Source organism: Podarcis filfolensis, assembly GCF_964270895.1.
Source record: "Podarcis filfolensis genome assembly, chromosome: 12".
In the NCBI taxonomy this organism is placed as follows: domain Eukaryota; kingdom Metazoa; phylum Chordata; class Lepidosauria; order Squamata; family Lacertidae; genus Podarcis; species Podarcis filfolensis.
Window position 1 is genome coordinate 18,822,211 of NC_139614.1, and position 23,771 is coordinate 18,845,981.

The window sequence follows — 23,771 nt, forward strand, 5'->3', positions numbered from 1 at the left end:
TGAGCCACAGGGCCTTGGAAGGAGTTTGCACACTCAGCAGGGCTAGCATTAGCACTCCACAGAGCCTAAGCAAGAGAGCAAAGCTTCATTACAACAGTAGCTTCCAGGCTTTTTTCCAGTTACCTTCAACATTTTCCAGTGGGAGGAGAGAAGCAAGTCTACATTTGATGTTTTCAGAACAGTACAGAAGAGCCTTGTTTCTCCTTCTTCTGTTTCTAGGAGCATGAAAAGAAAACAATTCCCCTACTTGCTTTTTCTCTTAAAATCATTTCTAAGGTACTGATGTCCATTAGAAAGAATGTAAGAACTTCACTTGAAAACCTCACAAGGGGGGAATGGACACCAGGGAAAGGGGTTCCCATCTCATAGCCAAAATTTCAGCATTTTAACTTTAAAACATACAAAAGTTAAAATTTAAAACACAAGTATGGATGGAGCCCTTCTGCTGATGTAAGCCTAGTTATGATCCAAGCCCATGGGCAGAATTCAGATAATGAGCTCCATCAGCAGAAGCCCCAAAGCACAAAGAAATCTGCTTGAGTAATGGGGCTTCCCCCACATCCGCTGTGCCTTCTGAAATTGGCTTGTTGGGGTTTGAGGAAATCCCCAGAACTGTGAGTGCAAAGGGAAGAAGGGGGATTGGTCCATCTGGTGAACTGAAATGCTTGCACAGATGGAGCGTTCATAAATAGTGCAATGTTCAGTTCCACCCAAAGTCTGTAAAGCAATCTTCTTTGTAGTTATTTCTATTCAACAAGTACTACTTTATAGTATCAGCTGAACCCCTTGGGTCCTTTTAAGCTAGTAAATTTATAGTGCAATCCTGTGCATCAGAATTAAGTCCCATTGTTTTTAATAAGGCGTATTCCCAGGTAAGTGCATAGGAGCCTTAATATTCTAAAAGAATATAACACAGACAACTTTACATTTTCTCTTCATACTGAGACCAACTCCAGTTGTTTTCATTAGGATCCTGAGGCTAAGGGAAATAAGATGGTCACATGCACAGATATAGGTGTTGCAGAAATTAGAGTAATTGCAGCATAACTTCTTAGAATTTGAATGGTGGTGCTTATAAATCTGCTTATAAGCCACTGAAAGTGCTCTGTTTCCTTTACAAAGGATTATGAAACAGATATGTATTGCTAATTAAATAACATATGTGATAGATTAGTGCTCATCTCTTTTTATAGAACTTAATTAAATAAATGAGTGCAGCATATTTTAACACAATTAGGCTTCCGTTAAGGTGCTTTCCAGCATAAATAAATTGCTGAAACATAGATTAAACTATAGCTATAGGTTGGGAATGCCTGCTGATTGCAGAGATGCAGCATAGAATTTGCTCCAAGTTCGAAAGCCCACCCTGGACAATTTTAATGATCTGCCACAAGGCACCGAAGACAAAATACTTTCTTTTTGTTATGTGTAGCTGTAGGCATTGTACCAGTCATAGCACAGGGATTGTTTATTTATTGAACAGATCTGAAAGAAAAAGCAAATTGAAATTATTTTGCTAATAGATTTTTCATTGAAGAGTTACCTTTGTTTTCCATGTTTTAATGTATATAAAGAAAAAAAATATTTAAAAAAATGATCACTTATCCTCTGGTTCTGAGAATGAACTCTTATGCTAATACCAAAGTGAGGAAAAGTGTTGGAGACTGCAGAGTCATCAACTTTAGGGCTCTAAGCCTGCTGCTAGAGACTGAGAGACTACTGAAGAAGAGTTTGGATTTGATATCCCGCTTTATCACTACCCTAAGGAGTCTCAAAGCGGCTAACAATCTCCTTTCCCTTCCTCCCCCACAACAAACACTCTGTGAGGTGAGTGGAGCTGAGAGACTTCAGAGAAGTGTGACTAGCCCAAGGTTACCCAGCAGCTTCATGTGGAGGAGCAGGGAATCGAACCCGGTTCCCCAGATTACGAGTCTACCGCTCTTAACCACTACACCACACTGGCTCTCTGAGCCTGACTGACATGAGGAGCCCACAGAACAACGTTCCAAAACACCTGAGCCTCTGGAGCCAGAGCCAGGATCTTCATGGATGTCTTCCCTTCAGCCCAACAAACTAAATGTCTCTCACAGTCCTCTAGCACAGGGAGCTTGTACAGCAGAAGGTCATGAAACATAGCAGTAACTGTCTGCAGGCCAGAGGTTCTCCACAAGGGGACAGCACCTGGGAGAGGTAGTCTGGCGGCAGAAACTTAAATGGAATGAGGCCTTGTACACATTCCTGTTTGCTCTGAATCCACTGTATTCCCACCACTGATTTGGGAAGTGGCGGACAACACAACATTTATCACAATCCTATCCTGTATCTATCTATTCATTTATTTTAAGGAAATAATACATTTTGATGCATTCCTCCCCCCCCCCCGCCCCACCTCCAACCAGCTTCAATCTGAATTGCGGGAAAAATAATTACAGTGGAACCTTGGGTTACATACCGTCCTCCTTACGAACGCTTCGGGTAACGAGCTCCGCTAACCCAGAAGTAGATGCTCCTGGTTGTGAACTTTGCCCCAGGATGCAAGCAGAAGTCACACACCGGCGGTGCGGCGGCAGCAGGAGGCTCCATTAGCGAAAGCGTGCCTCATGTTAAGAATAGTTTCGGGTTAAGACCGGACCTCCGCAACAAATTAAGTTCATAACCGGAAGTACCACTGTACCTAGTTGTGTTTTAAGCAGGGAATGTGTACACAGCCTTGGTTTGCTTTTGACTTTGGCTAGAACAAGTTGCTCACCTGGAGCTCTCCGTGGTGCTTAAACCCCTGACCTGCCACCTTTGCCCCATGGGCTCTTTCACCTGACCACTGGAGGAACATTCATTTATTAATATTACAATTACTTCTGAAAAAAACTTGCTATTCTGTTATGTCCATTGATTTCCAACACTCCCCTCCCCTGATCTGTTCTGTCTTGACACAGGGGAATTTAACAGATGCCTCTTTTCACTAGTATGGGTATTAAGAAAATGAAGTTTTACCCATAACTTTATGTCCATGCCAATTGTCACCCGCATATTTTCTGCACATCCTAATGTTGTTAAAGGAATCCGTACAGGGACTCTGAATTCACTTATCTGAAGAAGTGTGCATGCACACGAAAGCTCATACCAAGAACTAACTTAGTTGGTCTTTAAGGTGCTACTGGAAGGAAAAAATTTTTTTTTGTTTTGACTATGGCAGACCAACACGGCTACCTATCTGTAACTGTGAATTCAATAGTTACTCTACCATCCACTCCATCCATTCTTCTACCTCACTACTCCACCAAACTCTCTGCTTATCCCCTTATCCCATAAAGATTTTTTTCCCTTTTGTTTTTACTGATCCCTGAACCTTTAACAGTCAAAATCTGGACCTGCAGTTGCATACATTTACATGAATTTTCACAAATGAGCAGCACAAACAATCAGTATGCATAGACTCAAATGCTGCTGGTAAAATGTGAATTCATGTCAATAATTTGTATATTATGTGATCAATATGCAGTTTTTAGGTGGAAACTCTGTATTTTGGCAGAACTATGTATAATATGTTAATGCTGCCTATTTGTGTACATTATCTACTCCTTCATGTGAATGCACAGTCATCAGTATTTATGCACATTTTCTATTTGGCTCATGTTAACCACAAAATTTACATAATTTATCCTGTATATTAGGTTTTAAAATGACTCAAAAGATTAGAAAAAATTTGTGCGGTTGTATAGAAAAACATTATCCTTTATATATATACAAAGTATTTGTAATTTTAAATTCATACTGCTCTCTAGTGGGGAATGTTTTCAATGCAGAAGATGCATAGATGTTGAAAAACAGAAACAGGCATGCTGATGTTATTTCATTGTTTGCATTTAAGATTTATGCTTGTCCTCCTCCTAATAGTATTTTTGTAAGTCTTAGGGCCCCATCTGAACTATACATCTGAAGCACTATGGTACTACTTTGAACAGTCTTGGTTTCCCCCAAATAAATTTGGGAACTGTAGTTTGTTAAGGATGCTGATAGTTATTAAAGGTAAAGGTAAAGAGACCCCTGACCATTAGGTCCAGTCGTGACCAACTCTGGGGTTGCGACGCTCATCTCGCTTTATTGGCCGAGGGAGCCGGCGTACAGCTTCCGGGTCATGTGGCCAGCATGACTAAGCCGCTTCTGGCGAACCAGAGCAGCGCACAGAAACGCCGTTTAGCTTCCCGCCGGAGTGGTACCTATTTATCTACTTGCACTTTGATGTGCTTTCGAACTGCTAGGTTGGCAGGAGCAGGGACTGAGCAACGGGAGCTCACCCCTTTGCGGGGATTCGAACCACTGACCTTCTGATCGGCAAGTCCTAGGCTCTGTGGTTTAACCCACAGCGCCACCCATGACCCTATTCCTCTCTCAGAGCTATAGTTCTCAGAGTTTGTTCACAGTCCATACCTCTGCCTGGGAAACTCTAGTGCAGATGTGGCTTAACCTTTTAATACATAAATAAATATTCTTTTGACAGACGATAGCTCTTTTGTTCCTTCTTCCAGAGATAGTAGATATAGAATCCTTGCTGCCTTCCTCAGGGAATATTTGCTCTTTCAGCACTAGCTTAATCAGGAAAAAAAACACTCTGAGAAGTTCTTTATATACTTTCATTCCTTTTGGATTTTTATCCAGGCATTCTCGACTTTCTGATCTCTACCTACCTCATAGTTTCTCCACTGTCAGTTTTAGATTATAAACTCCTTGTGATCAGGAACTTTGTAAATTGATCATAGAACTCCAGATGGCAACATGCACACTGGCATGCTATAAATAGTAATAAAAAATAATTTTGCATTCTGCCCTTCAACCCAAAGGTCTTCAGGGTGCTACACAATGATTCATAAAAAATATACATATGAATATGAGGTCTTAAAACCAACTATATATATGTTTTATAAATTAAAATAAGTCAGAAGGAGCCAGTAACAATTTAGGTATCAAACATTTACATATGCCTGAAATATCAAATGTGTCATGAGCTGACACCTAAAGGCATTTAATATAGGGGACAGCTATGTGTGGAGGGAATGCCACATCAGGGATACCATAGCTCATGTACCGTGGACTGCAGCTGAAAATGGAACTATGAGCAGGACCTCCTCCTCCACTTTAAGCATCAGCTGGTTGGTAATAGAGAAAATGAACCTTCAAATACTTGGGCCCCAAGCTGTATAGAACATTGCAGACTGAAGTCAGCACCTTAAATTGGACCTGGTAGGACACAAGAAGTCCAAATAATTAAAAGTTGAAAGCTCAATAATAAAAGTTTTAAAAGACCTTTTTCAGAGGTATGGTTGGTTTTTTTTTTTTTTTTGGAGTTCAAAGCTCTTAATTTAACTTTTCAATAATTTTTTTCAGCCACCTTTTATAGTAATATAGAGAAATAGAAAATTACCTTATAGTGAGTCAGGCCATTGGTCTCTATCTAGTTCAGTATTGTCTACACTAGGGGTTGTCAACCTGGTCCCTACTGCCCACTAGTGGGCATTTCAGGATTCTAGGTGGACAGCAGAGGGTTCTATGGCACAAGCTGAATCCTCCTTCCATTGAGCGCTGGTGGGCGGTAACGAAATTTTACCATCAAGAAAGATGCATTAGTGGGCGTTAGGTATAAAAAGGTTGACTACCCCTGGTCTACACTGTCTGGAAGCAGCTCTCCAGGATTTCGTATAGGAGCTTTCCCCAAGCCACTCTATAGATGCTGGGTACTGAAATGGGGACACAAAGCGTACAACTAAGCTATAGCATTTCCCCCATTTTGCAGATGGAAAGAGATATGTTTTTCTGACATCATCTAAAAAATTCATGACTGATCTCAGAGATAGAACATGATCCTGTTATGTTTAATCAGTAAAACCCATTGAATTCAGTGGGACTTACTTCTTGGTAATTGTGCATATCAAGGCAAATCTAGTACTATAAATACTAACAACTGGGAAACACTGGCTTGCGAATGCTCTAATTGGAGAACAGCCTTTACCAAAGGTGTTGTGCGCGTTGAACTCAGGACAGAAGGAAGAAACGTGCTAAGAGGAAGGCATGTTTGGCAAACCCTCACCATGATCAACCCCCACCCAGAAACCTATGTCCCCACTGTGGAAGGACGTGTGGATCTAGAATTGGCTTCCACAGTCACTTACAGACACACTGTTAAGACCTTATTGATGAAAGACAATCTTACTCGGCTATGAGTGATTGACAAAGAAGTAAGTAGAAGCATAAGTTTGCAGTTAAAGAGCTTTAGAATATCTGGTTTAAGGGGTAGACCATTTTATTCCTTAACATTTTGCTTTTAGCTGGCCTGTGAGCTCTGTTCACCAAAATATCTGAAATCCTGGACACTAATGATACATGTTTTCGTAAACACAACTATAATTTGTGGTTTTTACCAGTTATGGTAAGTTGGCTGACTTAATTTTGGTGTCCTTCATAAGTGTTTTGTCTGAAGTACCTCTTGTATGTTTAAGCAATGACTCAGAAAAAGCTCTGTCATATTTGTCTTTTCCAGTGTTTACTTCCTTTTCCTTTCCCACAAGGAAGCACATCAAAAATGGTGCTTGAAAATTCTATCTGTTCCAGTAATTCTCGGTATTAACACAAGCTCCATCTGTACTTCTCACAGTGTTTTATGTGTCCGAAAAGGGATAATAGCTCCATTTTACACAGTATGTAACTCTGGTTACACTGATGTGAAATATTGTAACTTGTCCAAATTGTACAGCAATTTTCCAGCAGAGCTGCAGCTGGAGTCTGTCTTTCTTGGCTGCAACTTAACTTACCAGTTACTAAACTCTAACACTTTCGTTTCTTGGGCCTTTATCCTGAAAATGTGCACAAATCACATTGTCTTCAGTATCGCAGCACACGCCTATGCTTTCAGGAGTCTGGCCTTATTTCATAAAGAACTGCTAATTATTACTAGGGATTAGTACATTTTAAATTTCCCTGTTGGATTCTGAGCCTTTAAGATGCAATCACTTAATATTTTGAAGCATTTCCCTGCAGCTAATGAGATTTATGATTACCGAATGACAGCGTTGGGGAAAAACTCCAAATATCACAAGATCTACTGTGTTAGAATTGTAAAGTTTAGTGCACTACTGTGTGAAGTGTTTAAAATGCCATCCATTCTGTGCTATGCACATGTAAAGAGGAGGTTTGGGAGCCTTAAAAATATATTAGATTTCTTGAATAAAGCAGAGCCTTGGGCTGCAATCCTTAAACCTGAAGTAAGTCCCATTGAACTTGGTGGTGCTTCTGAGCAGACATGTATAGGATCACACTGTGAGCAGTTCAAATAAGTTATTAATTAGACTATCTTCAAATGTGAGTTAGATTAATAACCTTCAATGTCTGTAATTTTTGAAATTCATTATTAGAAATCAGATTTCTCAATTTGTGATTTGGATGAAGACCTTTAAGCTGCTCCACATAGTGTTTTTTTTCCTGTGATAGCTGTGGTTGAGTCCTTCCATACACTAGAATTAGTGGGAGTAACAGAACTGACTGTGTCTTTTCAAACTACAAGCAATGGGTTCAATTTTTAATGATCTTCTATTTTAAATAAACTCACTGTAAAGAGAATAAAACTCACTGTAAACTCACTGTGTAGAAGGGACTTCACTGATTGGCCCCCCTATGGCATGTTGAGTTTTCTGACATTAGGGCCAGGGAGCCACACTAACCAGCCAACCAGGCATTGCTGGTACCATGTGAGAAACACAGCCTTGCTCCATTGACACTAAGTGCAGACCACCAAATTTCCACAGGATGAAAGTGCTAGATGCGCGGTACGCACATCACTCATAGTTTTCTCTTTTGTTTATCTTAGAAACTATGAAGAAACCCTGGAGTCCTAATCCATCTCAAGACAATGTACCGTATGCTGCAAATTTCACATGTTTTCATGAAAGAGAAGGCGAGGCAGACCTGATCCCTGATGAGAGTGAGGAAAAGAAAGAAAGAGAGAAGAAACACAGCAGTTTTACTTTGTGCAATGTGTGCAACATTCAACTGAACTCTGCTGCTCAGGCACAGATCCACTACAATGGGAAATCACACCAGAAAAGATTAAAGCAGCTCAGCAACGGGAATCCAAAAACTGATAATGGTAAGTTATTTGCTATATTCTGTCTTGTCTATGAGATTCATGTGTGAAAGTGCATCAGGTATGCTTTTGAAGTGGTGCTTGAGTCCTTTTTAAAAAGTGGGCAGTGGGTGGTTCCACTTTTAAGTATGGCTAAGCCATTTTTGATGTCTTGCATAATTTAGAAGAGTAAGGTAAATGTAAAGGGACCCCTGACCATTAGGTCCAGTCGTGAACGACTCTGGGGTTGCGGTGCTCATCTCACATGTGGCCAGCATGACTAAACTGCTTCTGGTGAACCAGAGCAGTGCACGGAAACACCATTTACCTTCCCGCCGGAGCGGTACCTATTTATCAACTTGCACTTTGATGTGCTTTTGAACTGCTAGGTTGGCAGGCGCAGTGACTGAGCAACAGGAGCTCACCCCGTCACAGGGATTCGAACCGCTGACCTTCTGATCGGCAAGCCCTAGGCTCTGTGGTTTAGACCACAGTGCCACCCACATCCCTACAATTTAGAAGAGTAGTGTAAAGTAAAATATTAGATTTTAAACATTTCAGAAATATTAAGATTTGGATTTAAGAGTAGAAGCTATGGTTCAAATTATTATTAAATATTCATTAGTGTGGCTTTGATGACATATCTGCTATGCCTGATGTGTAAGCTATGAGCTTGTTTGAATAGTATTTGGCAACCATTATTCAAGCTTGTGAAATCTACAGGCCAGACTACTACAGTGCTTTCTCTGTGGAGCTTTCCTTGAAGAGTGTCCTAAAGCATCAGCTAGTGTAAAATGCTGCAGATTGCTGTCTGGTGGCATATGTATTTCATAAACTTCCTTCCCTGACAAAATGTGCAAAGGGTAAAGGTACGTGAAAGTGTTACCAAGAGATTGCGTTCTGTTATCAAGGCAACAGCTCACTGATTGCAATTGAGTCACACATATTTAGTTGCTGCTGAACATGAATAGGGGCACATTCACATACAGATTTTAATACAATACAATAATGCAATAAATAGGATGTGCATTTAGGTGTACATTCTGCAGCAATTAGCCCTGCATCGTAAGTCACTGTTGGTGGATATAGACGAAATTCTGTTCATGGAAATTGACAGTCAATTAAATTATCTCAGGAAGGGTTGCTCTGGTGAGTGAGATAATGCACAGATGGTAAGAGATTTGTTTGTCCTCAGGGAAGTTGTCAGATAGCCAGACTGATTGGCTATGTGCAGAGTGAAGTCATAACCACATGGCCCATGGTAACATGTGTTGAAGAAGCTCTTCCAAGTTAAAAAGTGGTTCTGAAGCAGCAGAATGATAGCAGAAGTGTAGGTGAAAGCTGGCATGGAAAATAAATTAAAAAATAAATAGTAGGTTTTCATGTGGGTGAACCCCTTTCCCCCTACCTAGATCATTAACCTTGGTACTGAAAATAAACCATTGTGAATATTCAGCCTACTACTGAATAATTTTAATATCTTGTGAAGGGCTCAATTTGGCAAGTCTTCATCCATTTAGCAGTCCATAATCATGGGCTTGAAATCCTGACATGGGTTGTTTACTTTTTTGCTACCCACAGAATCAATCTTTCACAGAACTGATCTTTCATTGCATAATTTTGAAACAACTGATGCTTAATCACTATCCACCTTTGTAGTACTAACCTGAAGATGTTTGTAAATTAGATAATTGCATTTTAAAAATCTGTAAACTGGATGTGATTATTCATTGTCATCGTTTTTAAATATCCACAATTTAGCTGTTTTATGAAGGAGCAACTGTAAAATATTAGTTTTGTGGGCATTTTCCTAAGCTGCACACCAGCAGCCACAGGGGAAAATGTCAGGTCTTTTTGGAGCAGTGAAGTGTAGTCACCATCTGTTCTAGAACACATTTGCTTCTATCTAAGTGCTCAAGCTTCTCTGTTGTCTTTTCAGATGTTTACTTATGTGCTCTTGAAACTAATGCTCTATGGCAGCTTTGTTGATGCGATTGTTCCTTTTTCTGTTTCTGATGTGAATTATTTCCACACAACATGGAAAGCTCGGGTGGGGTTTGTAACATGGGATAGTAAAAACTGAGAAATGATTAATGGGAATCAGCAGCCTTTGTCAAAGTTGCAACGGACTACTGGAAAAAGAAGAAATAAGCTCTGATACAATGTCTGTCCTTCTCGTTAGGTGAGTATTTGTTAGTCTACTTGCTAGGTGCCTGTTTGAGAAAAAGTCTGAGCCAAATTACTCTCTAGGTATTAGAGAGCTCATTGCAGCACAATGAGACAAAGTATCATTTACTATATTGGATCACGCTAGAACTAATCTAGCTCCTAGTTTACTGCTTAAAAAAATTTGGGGGCATAATTCCTATTGGAATTATGGAGTGAATGGCAGCCACCCATTACCTCCCGCCCCCCATTTTGTTGCCTGTGAGTGGGGCAGCAAAATAGAATGAGTGGTTTTCAGGTCAGCCTTGGAAAAGTCTCAATAAGTTTTTGGAATGTTTTCTGCAATGTCAAAAACTATCCTCTTCTGATTTTGTAGCAACGTCTGCAGAAACGTTTGTCCCGTCGTTTACACTGATTTCTGGCTTTGTTTATCCTCACTGACATCATCATGTCCCAGTTATAATTCTTAGGTGGCGATCTTTGCTAAATGATCCCTTCTTAGCTCAGGTCACATACTGTACTTTACTTGACTAATGCAAGAAGAAGTCAGCAATAAGAAAAAAAGCTGTTGAAGCAGAAGCAGTTAGCAAAAACAATGGCAGTGGATGGGATTGAGGGGCAAAATCGAATATGTTCAAAACTAATGAGTTCTTTATCCATAACTGAATATTCTAAAATTTGCAGGAGATAACTTTTTACTTATTTTCAGCTCAATAATTGAAAAGGGTAAAATATTTGCTCTGACCCTAGCTCGGACATAAAGGGCCATATTTGACTATTAGACCTAAGAGTCTATGGACCCATTCATTTCAACGGGTCTATTCTGCTTCTTCTGCTTCTGGTTCGCCAGAAGTGGCTTAGTCATGCTGGCCACATGACCCAGAAGCTGTTTGTGGACAAACGCCGGCTCCCTCAGCCTATAGAGTGAGATGAGCACCGCAACCCCAGAGTCGTCTGCAACTGGACCTAATGGTCAGGGGTACCTTTACCTTTACCTTTAAGCACCAGCATAACCTGCTGTGTTGGGAAGCTGGGAAAACAATGGTGCCCCACCCATGCTGCCTCACCGGCCACTGTTACTATGGTCTGAAGAACTGTGGCAATTATATTCTCTTCTATTTATGCCTTTCAAAATAGAATTGCTATGTGCTGGCACACCTCTGGGTACAGCAGACACCAATGTTGTGTAAGTGGTGCACATAAGCTTTGTAGCTTTCTTGTTTGCTGCCCTGCTTCTCTTCTCTGGTCCACTCCTTGGGCATATAAGAAAGCTGTGCCCAGTTTCTTCTCTCAGTCAGAGCTTGGTTCTCTTGCTTATCCTAAATGTGCCACCTTCAGTGTTCTCTCCATATTTTTCCGACTTCAGATATTTGTGCTGACAGCTCTGCGCTGAACAGTCTCTTCTAATTTTATCTGCCACAGTGTTGTACTTCAGTTTCTCCTTTTTTAAATACACTTGTTCTGCAAATGCTCAGAAACTCCCCTCCACATGCCAAAACTGTTTTAGAAATCCAAGAACTTCTGCTGCAGTGGGACGGAACTGAATTGTCTCTGAAACTTAAGATGAACAACTTGTGACTTGCCAAGCACAGAGATGTCTATCAAAAACCCAATAACTCGGTTTTATAGATCTCACCCGTGGCCAAAGGAAAGGTTGCATTCCAACTTCATGTGCCTCATGAAGGTTAAAGAAGGTCTAGTATGCTTCATTTTGCCCTAAATGTAGCACCAGGAGTGTTTCTGAGTGGGTGCTGGGGGTGACAGCTGCACTCACTGCTTTAACTCTTTAAATTATTCTAGTATGGCTGTCATGACATCTGCTCTAATTCTACTTGTCTCATTGGCTTCATAATATATGTCATGATTATGGTTTCCCTACAGTTTCTGAAGGTAGCCTGCCTGCCTGCCTTTTAATGATGACATATTTTTCTGCCTTGACATTTTGTGTGTAATAGATTGGATGAAAACAATTACCAACTTTGTCCCTTTATCACTTGAACAAACACTGCCCTTTTTAATTCCAGTTAAGTAACATTTTAGGGGAGTTAGTAGTGTATCATTTGGACAGTGGAGTAATGTGGGGAGGGCTCACAGGGGCAGTTGCCTGGGGTGCAAAATGGTTGGGGCAGAAGATTTCAACACCCAGTGCTGCCTCAATACAGCTATGCACTTCCATCACTGGGCTGCATTGAAAATGGCTTCTCCATGTGAACCAGGAAGTTGCCTCTCCAGACAATGGAACAGCTCTTCTTTTTTTATCTCTGTGGCTGCTATCTCCTGGGTGACATGGACTCCAATAAGCAGTTGAATGCACATGCATACTCTGTTCATTTACCTCCCTCCCACCCAACCCTCTATGCGGCCCTGGGTGCTGACAACCCATTCTACACCACTATGTTTGGATGCATATATCAATCACATATGGTGATCAGAACTCTTTTGCGCAGCTCCTTCTTCTCTCAGTCAACCTTCCCTAAAGCTGGACCTCCAGTGGCTGCTCCATTTTACATCCCCTTCGTATTCAACTCTGGCCCATGCATGGGGCAGAGCTGCGGATCCACCCTCTTGTTACTGCCATCATTGCTGTGAAGGAATGGGTTTCCCAAACCCAAAACTGACTGTGCAGGCAGTTTTAAACTGCACCAAAATCCCTATTTTTCCTTAGCTAAAATGCATAAACTTGAGCCGTTGAGCAAATGCATAACAAGAACACAGCTCTCTCCTTTATCAGTTTGTGACGTCAAGGATGACCCTGACTGTACCAGTAGAACAGAGGAAACACGTCTGTGCCTTATCTTATGTTCTGACCACAAAGACGCACAGACCCAAGTCTGGGAACAATGCCAGAGTGTGTTCTCGGAAATGGTGACCTCTGGCTCCAAGATAAGAGTAGGAACAGGAATATCCTTTTATGGTCAGGAGTACAGGAAGGAAATCCCTTTTATGGTGAAGAGTGCCGGAGCAGGAACATCTGTGATATCAACCTGCGTGGATAGGCTGATGTGGTTGGATTCCTGGGGAAGGAGGGAGAGGGTGCCTGGAGGATATATATACTGCATGAAATTTCTCATTTCTTGCTGTGGACACTTGCTGTGGACACACCACGCAGGTGCCTTTCTGCTGTTCTGGAGAGCAGAAATAAAGAACTCTTTCTCTGAACCAACCCTCGGTGTTATTTGACTTCCTTCCTCCTGTCCGGGAGCAACGCAGACCCAATTGGTGAACTCCAATAAAGCTACAGCTGCTTACCTGGAAGGGGCTGAGCTGGGCCAGCAGTGACTTTGGGGTTGTTCAGGTACACCAACTGGAGTGCTTAGTTGGCCCTTCTAGTGTATCCATGCAGTCCCAAGCTTACTGTTGTTCCACCATACCCCAATCACAGTTCAGGTTATCGGCAGTGACATTAATGTCTGGAGAGTGGTCCCATCTTATCCCCTGTACCAGTACTGCTCTCAGTTTTTGACCGGTAATAACTGGGTGGAATTTTGAGACAGGCTTCTAGTTTCTAGACTTTCCAGTGTAGCAGCCAAAGCATCTTCTAGGCACAGCATTGTTGAAAGTTGGTGCTGACAAAGCTTTATTATCTTGCTATTTGGTGAGTTGTAAAACTCATGAAATTAAAGATTTAAAACATTCTTAAAGAGTCCCAAAGAGACTGCCTGCTCTCCTGTTAAAATACTAAAAAATAAGGCTGTAGATTTGCCGAAGTAAAAATTGAGCACAGTAATGAACTATTTTATTTAATTAGCCTGCTGCGGGTGATGATTATGTAGCATGGGAATTTCCTGACTGATTTTTCTGTCTTCTCCATGGTTTAACAATTGGTGCAGTTCCCAATCCTGGGCTCTGTTTTGTAACTTAAAAGAAAGCACCAGATCAAATTCAGCGGTGACAATAAGCACATGGCCTTCAATCTGTTGGGCATGGCTGTGGGATACATGCAGTTCTATATTGGTCCTAATCAACAAACCAGAGCAGAAGAGATCATCTCTTCCCTGGTGCCCCATTGCAGTCTCTGGTGGCCGATTAGCAGTTCAGTTTTATCACACCTGAGTACAAAATGTTCTCTCATTCCAAATACAAAATACGTTTGTGTTGCTTAACTGGGGATGGTGCTTGTATATATACATCCCAAATAACCAGCTACAACTTCAGCAGTGGCTGACTGATCCTTTCCCAGAAACCTCTCTTGTGTTTTTAAACAAAGATAGGCTGCCTAATTTCACACAGGTGTGCCATTCTCATTTGATAAAGAAATACTCTAGGTCAGGGGTTGCAAATTTCTTTTTTTGGGCCTGTGGGCACATTTGCATAGTGGAGAACCTACAGTGCACACATGCAACTATGCACACCACAATTTTGCACATCCACACTCATTCCCTTTCCTTGAAAATAAGGGTGTAGTTGGAGATAAGAGAGAACCTCCTCTCCCCAGCTTCAGTCTCCCAGTGATGGGAGAACATCCTCCACAACACGTGAGGCAGCAGATTAGAACAGATGACCCAGGAGAGGCCATGTGGCAGCAGGGGTTAAGTCTGAGGGCTCAGGAGCAAATGCCCAGGGGCTGCTGCTGCTGTCCCAGAACATTTGCCAACTGAGGCAGTTGCCTCACTTTGTCTGATGGTAGGACTGCCCTAAGCCCTACAGATCTTGTAGAACTTCAGTGCCCATTCGTCCCAGCTGGCACAGCCAAAGATCAGGGCTGCTGGGAGTTTGTTACTCATTGTGTATTAATCTCTCCCTCCCTTTCCCAGGTTGTTCAGGGTGGCAAGCATTGTTCTCCATCTCTTCCCCAAGCTACAAAGGTGACTTCCTGGCAAAGGCTTACCTGGACAAGGCTGGGGCAGGGAAGATGGCGGTAGCCTGTAGCAACACTGGTGTGGGGAGGGGGCTTCACAGCCCTGTACTGCCACCTTGGCCGCTACTTGATTAGACTGAAAGGTCATGATCAGCCCAAGCTTACCTGGTGATGTTCATGGCTGAAAGGATGATTTGCACCTTAATTTCCTTGCTCCTAGCCAGATGCTCTAAACACTATGTTAATTTGTAAAGGAAAACATTTGAAACAACTATACAGATAAAAGAGCTGTGCTGCAATCCTATATCCCTTTACTTAGGAGTAAGAAACCTATTTCTGAGTAGAAATGCACAGGATTGCAATGTTATATAGCTCTGTATTGTATTGGTCCCGTGACAAAATCTCAAGCAAATCACAAAAATGTTTGAGTCTGTTTACCTGACAATGTGTGACTAGCTGAAATTTCATGGTTTGCATATAAATGATATGGCTTAGACCTTGGCAGGCACACTGGTTTTAGTGGTCCCCTGTAGAACTGGCAACATTTGCACATGTGTGGTGTCTGCATAAATATGCTTAAATATTCAGTTTTCTGTAGCCGGCTATGAGAAAGCCTTACACTTGTGTTTCATGGAACGCTAGCCATTAACAATGCTTTCCAAAGCCCCACGATAATGCTTTGAAATATTACATGTGAACAGAGAGTTTTAAAAATAGGTGCCATAGTATTTCATTATGTTTTATTTGATTTTTATCTCCTACTCTTTTGATGTCAGTGACCCTTGATGCACACAGATGGCTGGGCTATAGCTGGGAAAGCCAAAGAAAAGATATTTGAAGTGCCTGATGTGTTATATGATATATAATACTGACACAGAGAGATGGCATTTAAAGATGTATTACTCATAAATATACTGTCTGGAGAACAGTTTTAAGCTTGTAAAGTTTTATGGACATCGCATATTAAGTTTGCATAACTTTAAAAAAGCCTCAGAGCAGTATTGCTGCAGCACTAAGGACCTGTTAAATGGGTTGGAGTGCTCCAATGTAAATTACTCAAGAACTGAGAGCTCTGAAAGAATCTTACTGTGTATTAGCATCAGTCTGATATTAGAATAAAGTCACTGTAACTTTTGTACAGTCTCCCCTTTCCTTTTTTTTTGCAACTGTTTATGTGGTTTTTGGGTTTTCCATCATATGTCTGTTTTGCTGACTTCACTCAATATGTTTCTCATGGATTGGAATGAAATACAAATACTGTAAGAAGTAGAAAGAGAGAGTGACCGTATGTGATTATGGAGGGAGCATTTCTAAATTCTCCTGAAATGGCTTAGCGAAGCTGGCATAGAGAGTGATGTGTCCCTGCCATAGTTCATCTCAATCTTGAGCTGCTCCTGACAAACCATAGTCGGTTTCCACATCTGCAGGAGAGGCAGATGTGCAGGAGGCTCCCAAAGGAGTTTTGTTGAATGCAGGTCTAAGGAGGAAGGGGTGGTGGAAATGAGACTGTGCTGGCACTCCCTGTCCTAAGCATATACCCAGATAATTCATTTTGAATAAATGAGCAGAGAGATTATATGTACAAGCACAGGACTCTCTCCATCTGATAGGCAAACCGGGTGGTGGTGCTGTTGGAGTTGAAAATAGAGCTTTCAGTCATCCCAGGAAAGCCCTGACTATGTGTATTTGTATTCTTCGGGTTTTGATTCATACATTCAAAATGAACCCGTGAAGGTTTGGAGCGGGAACTGCTGTTGCCGTTCTACCTCCCTCCCACCTCGTTTTGTGCATTCACTGAATGTGTGATAAGAGCATTGACGTTGTCTTTATGGTGGCCTGGAGGGGGTCTCCCGGCAGGCACTGAATGTTTGAATCAAGGCTCTGTTTTGAATGGAAATGTTCACCTTCTGCACTCTCTTAAGCGTAGAATAAATTCCTTTTAATTGTGTAACTAGCAATTGGTGCCAGAGCATCAATTATCTTTCTGTCAGTTTTCCTAATTGGCTACTGCTACACATACTCATGACTGTATTGTAAAACTGAATGCTGGCATGTTGGCAGCCTGAGAATGTAAAAGCCTTGTTAGTTTCGTTGCTACACAGGATGAAGAGGAAAGAAAGAGCCCTGACAACTGAGTTCCTTCTATAAATAACCGAAATCTGGCTGTATGGATGGGTGGTGAAGGGCATTTCAAGGACTTTTACATTCTGCCCATATCCAGTGTGTTAGGAGTATCATTACTCTATGGAAGGAAGTGGAGAGGGAGGGAAATATCTTGCATATATATTTTCTGAACATGCATGTCCTATAGCTTTAAATTGAAGTAACTGGGCCCTCCTGCTATTTCACTATATCATTTTACCCCCAGTGGCTGGCAGCAATTGAATAGTGTTCTGTATAAAACTGAAGGCATTGTTGCCACCATTCCAAATTCAAGTAAATCTGATGATATTTTGCATGTGGATTTTAATGCCTGGTTGTGTTTTAAGGTCTCTTCCAAAATACTTTTGAAACGGCAAATATTTCTATTTATATCTTGAAAGGAAGATGTGATCTCACTGGGATTTGAACCCTGGTTCCAAAGAGTCTAGGAATTTCAAACCTGAGTATTAAGCAATTGCTCTGAAATGAACTTGAGAAATAACTTTACCGAAACATTTCTGGTTTTAGTTAATCTGGGCATTACATGTACAAGTAGATAAGCTCTCCCAGTTCTACTGAGGGTGCTTCCTCCCAGTAGCTTTGTTGACAACTTTAGCACAGTCCATAATAAACTGTTGAGGATATATTTATAGATAATGGATTTATGCAGAGCAGCAAACACCTCTTGCTATTCACTTCCTTTTCACCGAATAAAGCCAGTTTTTGTCTGTGGATACATTCTTTCTAACAAAGTGAGCTCAGATAAAAATAAACCCCATAGAATCCCTGCCTGCTTTGCTTACAAAGTCCTACATTAATGCTGAACAACTTAGCAGAAAACATTTCCTGTGTTACTTAAAGTATATATTAAATTTTATTAATTCTTTTTCCTGTACTTTGAGATGTTCCGCCTTTCCTGAAGTTAAAGACCAGCCATATTTCTATTAACAGTAAAATCCTGTTGCTGTTTCTTTCATTTAAATGGTATATTGTTCTGTTGTAAGTTGTTCCTCACCATGGCAATGTGTGAGCAATTGTCTGAGAAGATTGGGTTATAAATAATTTACACAAATGGATATGTTTTTGTAGGTGATGGGCACAGCTTTGAGGGTGGAGGCTTCTGGGTGCAACGAGCAGCTGTTTTGCAAATGTCCTTTCAAGTGGAATAGATACCTCAGCCATGTAAATTTGGGCACTTGGCTGGATAACTTCTTCTTCATGCCTCCTTTCGAAAGTCAGTAGAGTCCTTGACCCGGTTCATGTGAAACATTAAACCATAATTAAAATTAACTATGGTAAGGCAAATGAGCATCAAACCGTTTGTTTCCTTCTAACAAACCAGAAGCAGTAAGTTAAGACCAAGTCTTGGCTTTGGCTTGCGATTTGGTCCCCCCACTGCTTCTTGTGAGGGGAGTGAGATTGTCCCACCCCACCTGGAAAGAAGACAGCTCATGGGGCTACCCCTGGATGGGAGGAGAATTAGGCTGCTCATCATGCCACCTTAGGCCAATGAGAGGTGGGCAAGTGTGTTGCATAAATGGAGCTCTTCCCTTCTGCTGCTTGTCACTTAGCAACCCACCCACCCTTTGGACAGTGCAGGATTAACCAGTTGCCATTAGGCACTGACTGGGAACGCTGTAGCCTCTTGAGGTGCATTTCGCCTCTTACTATGTACAGTGGTACCTCGGGTTACATACGCTTCAGGTTACATATCCTTCAGGTTACAGACTCTGCTAACCCAGAAATAGTGCTTCGGGTTAAGAACTTTGCTTCAGGATGAGAACAGAAATAGTGCTTTGGCGGCTCAGCAGCAGCAGGAGGCCCCATAGGTTAAAGTGGTGCTTCAGGTTAAGAACAGTTTCAGGTTAAGAAGGGACCTCCGGAACGAATTAAGTACTTAACCCAAGGTACCACTGTACTGTTCTGATCTGGGATGTGTGGCTAATTTGGCTTAAATGGCCGCTGCTTTGTCACAACGTAGCATTTTGTGTGGGCTGGGGAGGAATTTGGCTTTAAACTAAGCATCCCGATTCACATTTTGGGAAGGCTCTCTGTCTACCCACCTTGCATTGCCAGCCAGCTTGAGAGGGAAACAGGCTCCCCCCTCACCTCACCTTCTTGGCAGCTAGCAGTGAAAAAAAGCCTCTCTCTGTTCAAAAGATGTGGTCTGGATTTGAGCCAGGGTGGTGTTGCCCAATCACTGAGAGCAAGGCATTCCCATTCTCTCTACCGAAATTCATCCCACATATGTTTAGTCCCCTTACGCAGATCCTTTTGGTCTGTTAATAAAGTTGTGACGGTGTATTCCAACTTTATTGTGGGTGAGTCTTAATCCTGGGTTGTGAGGGCAAGCGTGGAAAGAAACAGACCCACATAATGTTAAGTCAGTCTGTGGCTTGTTTTCTCCCAGTGCAGCAAAGGCAGAACTGAAGTGGAATCTGATGAGCAGTGTGTACCAGCATACCACTCACTCCCATTAAACCAGGGATGGGGAACCTGTGATCTTCCAAATGTTGTTGGACTACAAGCACTGACCATTGAATATGTTGGCTGGGGCTGGTGGGAGTTGGAGTCCCATAACATAGGGAGGGCCACAGATTCCCCATCAATGCAAGGAACCATAGCTTTTCACATTACATTTGAACTAGGCCTATGTGAAGATGATTTCATCTTTGCCTATTTTTAGAAACAGGAGTGGGGATGAGAGAGATGGCGTGAAGGGATAATTTAACTGGTCTGCAGAACTTTCCTTTCTACATAGGAAGACTTGGCATTTTAGAATTCTGACTCATGTGTTTTCCGCTTAGGATCTGATTCATTATGGGGAAATTGCAGAAGGGGGTTCCAATGTAAAGTATCATATTTTTATTTTATTTTATTTATTTACTTATTTATTTAGTTGATTTATATACCACCCTTTATCATAAGATCACAGTGCAGTTCACAGAGTAAAATACAGGATAAAGACATGAAAATAAGTAAAACCAAAGAGTGAAACAATACCCCCCTTCCCATAGGCACATTTAAAAGGTTGTAGAGTATTAATCAGCCAAAGGCCGTGTTGAAAATGAATGTTTTTTCCTGGCGCCTGAAAATATAGAATCTAGGCGCCAGACAAACCTGCCTGGAGAGAGCATTCCACAAATGGGGAGCTACTACAGAGAAGGCCTGTTCTCGTGTTGCCACCCTCCAGACCTCACGCTGAGGAGGGACACAAATAATTTTTTAGACTGCTCTACTCCCCCAAACATGCCCAATATGCAATTTCTGTAAAACACTTGTGTACTTTTATAAAATCTGATAGAAAGCCACATTTTAAATGAAGAATATCTGCTATCAGACCAACTCTATTGTCAGGTAGAGTGAGGCAGCTCAGCTGCTTCAGGTGGCAGCTGCTGGGGACTGGGCAGCAGTGATGAGTTGTTGAAGAACAGAGGTGTGTGTGCCACACAGCCTGACATGCACCCCTTAAACAAGCCTGCTGACATCAGGTGAAGTAGAGGATACAATTGAAAGTATTATAGCATTATATAGCTTCTTACTTACTCTCTTCTGAACAATAAATTAACCAACGAAGCAGTCTAACAGTTAGAGGAGCTACGCATTATGCAAGCAGTATTTGAGACAGATAGAAGAGAGACATAGATACTTGTGGTTATTCTTTCTGTTGAAGACAGATAAGGATGTATTATTAATAATCCATTTCATAATGCACATGTAGTACTTACACTTAAGAGGTTTCTGTAACCCCTTGAATAACATGTAAATATCCACTCTTAAATTTTAGTAATAGGAAAAAGAGGATTTATGTCCTGTTAATATATAGCTTTCAGAGGGGCTACTTTAAATCTTATAATCTACTCAGCATTTAAGATTAAAGAAATTTATCTACACAGTTTTCCTGTCCTATCGGTACTGAAATCCAGAAATGGAATATCAAAGTTCCAAAGTATCTGTTTTCATGAGCTCCTGCTGGGATCCAAAAATACAGAATTTGTAAGGGGTGTGGAGAGGAATCAGAATTATTCTATATTTGGCTTCTACTTTAGAATACAGTAAACATTTACATGCAATTGCACTGATTTTCTCTTTTTATGAAATCTTTCTCTCTCTCCCCCTCTTGTATTTTCTTCCTTCAGCTGTAAAGGAAATATGAAGTCCTTAAGTGTTTCAGTTTTATTTGGAGGAGACATAACTCAGAACTTATAATGTCTCTGCTTATTTATTTTTTTATATATGTCGGAAGCTGTCCAGAGTGGCTTGGGGCAACCCAGTCAGATGGATGGGGTACAAATAATAATAATTTGGGCCCTTTTTATTATAATTGAATTTGCCTCTACACTACACAGATCTCCTGCAAGACCCCTCCTTACAAACAGTAACATTTTGCCTCTGAGAAGGGAGGTGGGGACAACCAAAGGGTGTTCCTGAACATACTCAGCAGCATCATTTCCAGTTAAGGAAAAGTTGCCAAGATCATTCTTGTATTTATTCTACTTCTTCATCCTGCTTATTCTCTGGTCCTTCTCAACAGTTGAGTTCCTTGCTTGGGAAAGGACTGAGGAAACTGGGGTGGAAGAAGCAGGGGTGGCCCATCCCGCTTTGCCTTCCCTCCACTGAAGCCTCACTTACCAGGGTCTCATGGCTGTGGTGTTGCAGATATTAATAATGCACAGTTTGAAGCAACTGGAAGCATAAGAACTGACTCCTTTTTGGAATAAATCATTGACCAGACCCATAAAAATATTATTCAAACTTTTACTGACAGAACTCTTTAAAATAAAGCAGAATACATCAAATGATATGTCCAAAATATCCATGCAATGTCTTGTGCTGTCCAGCACAGGCTCATCATCTTACAAAATATGAAATAATCCAAACACACATAAAAGCATAGGTCTCTCCCTCTCTTTCTGCAGCTTGCATTCTTGCCTCCAGGCTGTTTATTCTCCCTTCAGAAGAGCTTATTTTACATCTTCACTTCATTGAGTTTGGGAGAAAAGACACAAAGGCAACTCCCTTAAAAATGGAGATTTGCAACTCAGTACCTTTATCACATGATCTAAGGTTACAAGACTCACATGTTAGCTACCAGAAAAACAACAATCAGCTAGTTAATCATTAACTTAGCAAGAGCTCAAAGTGCTCCCTCCTTTTGATATAGCCTCATGGGAAAACAACAACAACATGTTAAACCTTTTCAATAAACCTTCAGCCATTCTTCATTTCTCTGTCAATTAAACCATTATACTTAATGTGTGGTTTCTGGCAAGATCTCACAAGAAGTCTATGAGATCTCCCTGGAAGCAACAGCCACTTCTCCTATCTTTCATGGCAGTGGGGGCAGGTGGGTGCAGCACCCCCTGCCATGGGAGAAGTGAGAAGTGGTGGCAACTGCAAGATCTCTCCAGAAGCTGCCGCCACTTCTCCTTCCTTCTTTGGGGGTGGCTGCAGGGACACTTGTGGGGACACCACCCTTGCAGGATTCACCTGCCCAAGGCAGCTGCCTCAGTCTACCTCATGGGCAGGCCAGCTCTAGGAAGAGGCATATCTCACGTATTCAGTTTCTCTTAAAAACTCAAAAAGACACAAGGTTATTATGAGTGTTTTTTGGGGGGGTGGGGACTGGAGAAAGGCCCAGCCAAGTGGAGTTTTGCCAGTCATTAGCAGCAAGTGATTTCTTGGCTTCCCTTGGTGATGGGTTGTGTTTTGGTGGAGGGGGTCTTTTTGCAGCCCATTAAGTGTGGCAATCAGTTAAACATGCCTAGAAATTCAGGGGTTGGCTGTTGTCAGTGCATGGCAAGATCCTAGAGGACAAACAGAACAGGGTTTTTCTTCTTTTTCCCCATAGTATGCATAAAGACAGAAGGTGACATGGAAGAAAAGATTAAGAAAAGCAAGGATCCAACACATTCTCCTCCATGATTTCCCTGCATTTCTATGAATGTATGCTTAAGCTTATGAACATTTTGTTGGTCTGTGGCTTCAATTGTATAATTTTATGTTGAACCCTAGCCAAGTTCTTATTTATTGTTGGACTTTGGGCTACCACCCAGAAGAGACGCAGGAAACATTCTGTAAATGGTGTCAGGAACTGTGTTACACAGTGATAGCTCAGCAGTCAGATGGCTCAGGTCAAATGCACTAAGAAATTCAACATATGAGAATGGTAGGGTCAAAGCTAGGGGTGAACTTGAGGCTTTAATTTTGGCTGTTGTGCCACAAATGGTTTGATTACATTTGGTGGCTGTTCCCTAAGCTTCTTTCCCCTTATTCTTCCCCCCCCCCCCAGAACAAGTGTGGCTGACGTAGTCACCATGCAGATAACAAAATGTATGTTCTTTGCACTTGTAAAGATTCTGTTGAAACAAAGGGACATGGAGAAGAAGAATTACTGCAACCAGTAACTTATGCTTTGGCAGGTCTACCTGCAGATGAGGACACGTCTGTTCCTTCCACAGTCAAATCTACTCTTTACATGCAATGTGTGGGAAAGTCTCCCCAGGCACCCATCCTAACTTTCTCCCTTTATTACGTTAACAACTTTCCTTTCAA

The 23,771-nt window shown here is 41.5% G+C and overlaps 1 protein-coding gene across 9 annotated transcripts in view; it reads left to right on the forward strand.

The window, feature by feature from the left end:
• The window catches only part of ZNF385D (zinc finger protein 385D), a 589,542-nt gene that overhangs the window by 272,437 nt on the left and 293,334 nt on the right, over positions 1–23,771 (forward strand). For all 9 annotated transcript variants that reach the window (XM_083578081.1, XM_083578088.1, XM_083578094.1 and 6 more), the window contains one exon: positions 7,856–8,134. In XM_083578081.1, coding sequence (XP_083434207.1) covers positions 7,856–8,134 — 279 coding nt within the window. The remainder of the gene's footprint in view (positions 1–7,855; positions 8,135–23,771) is intronic.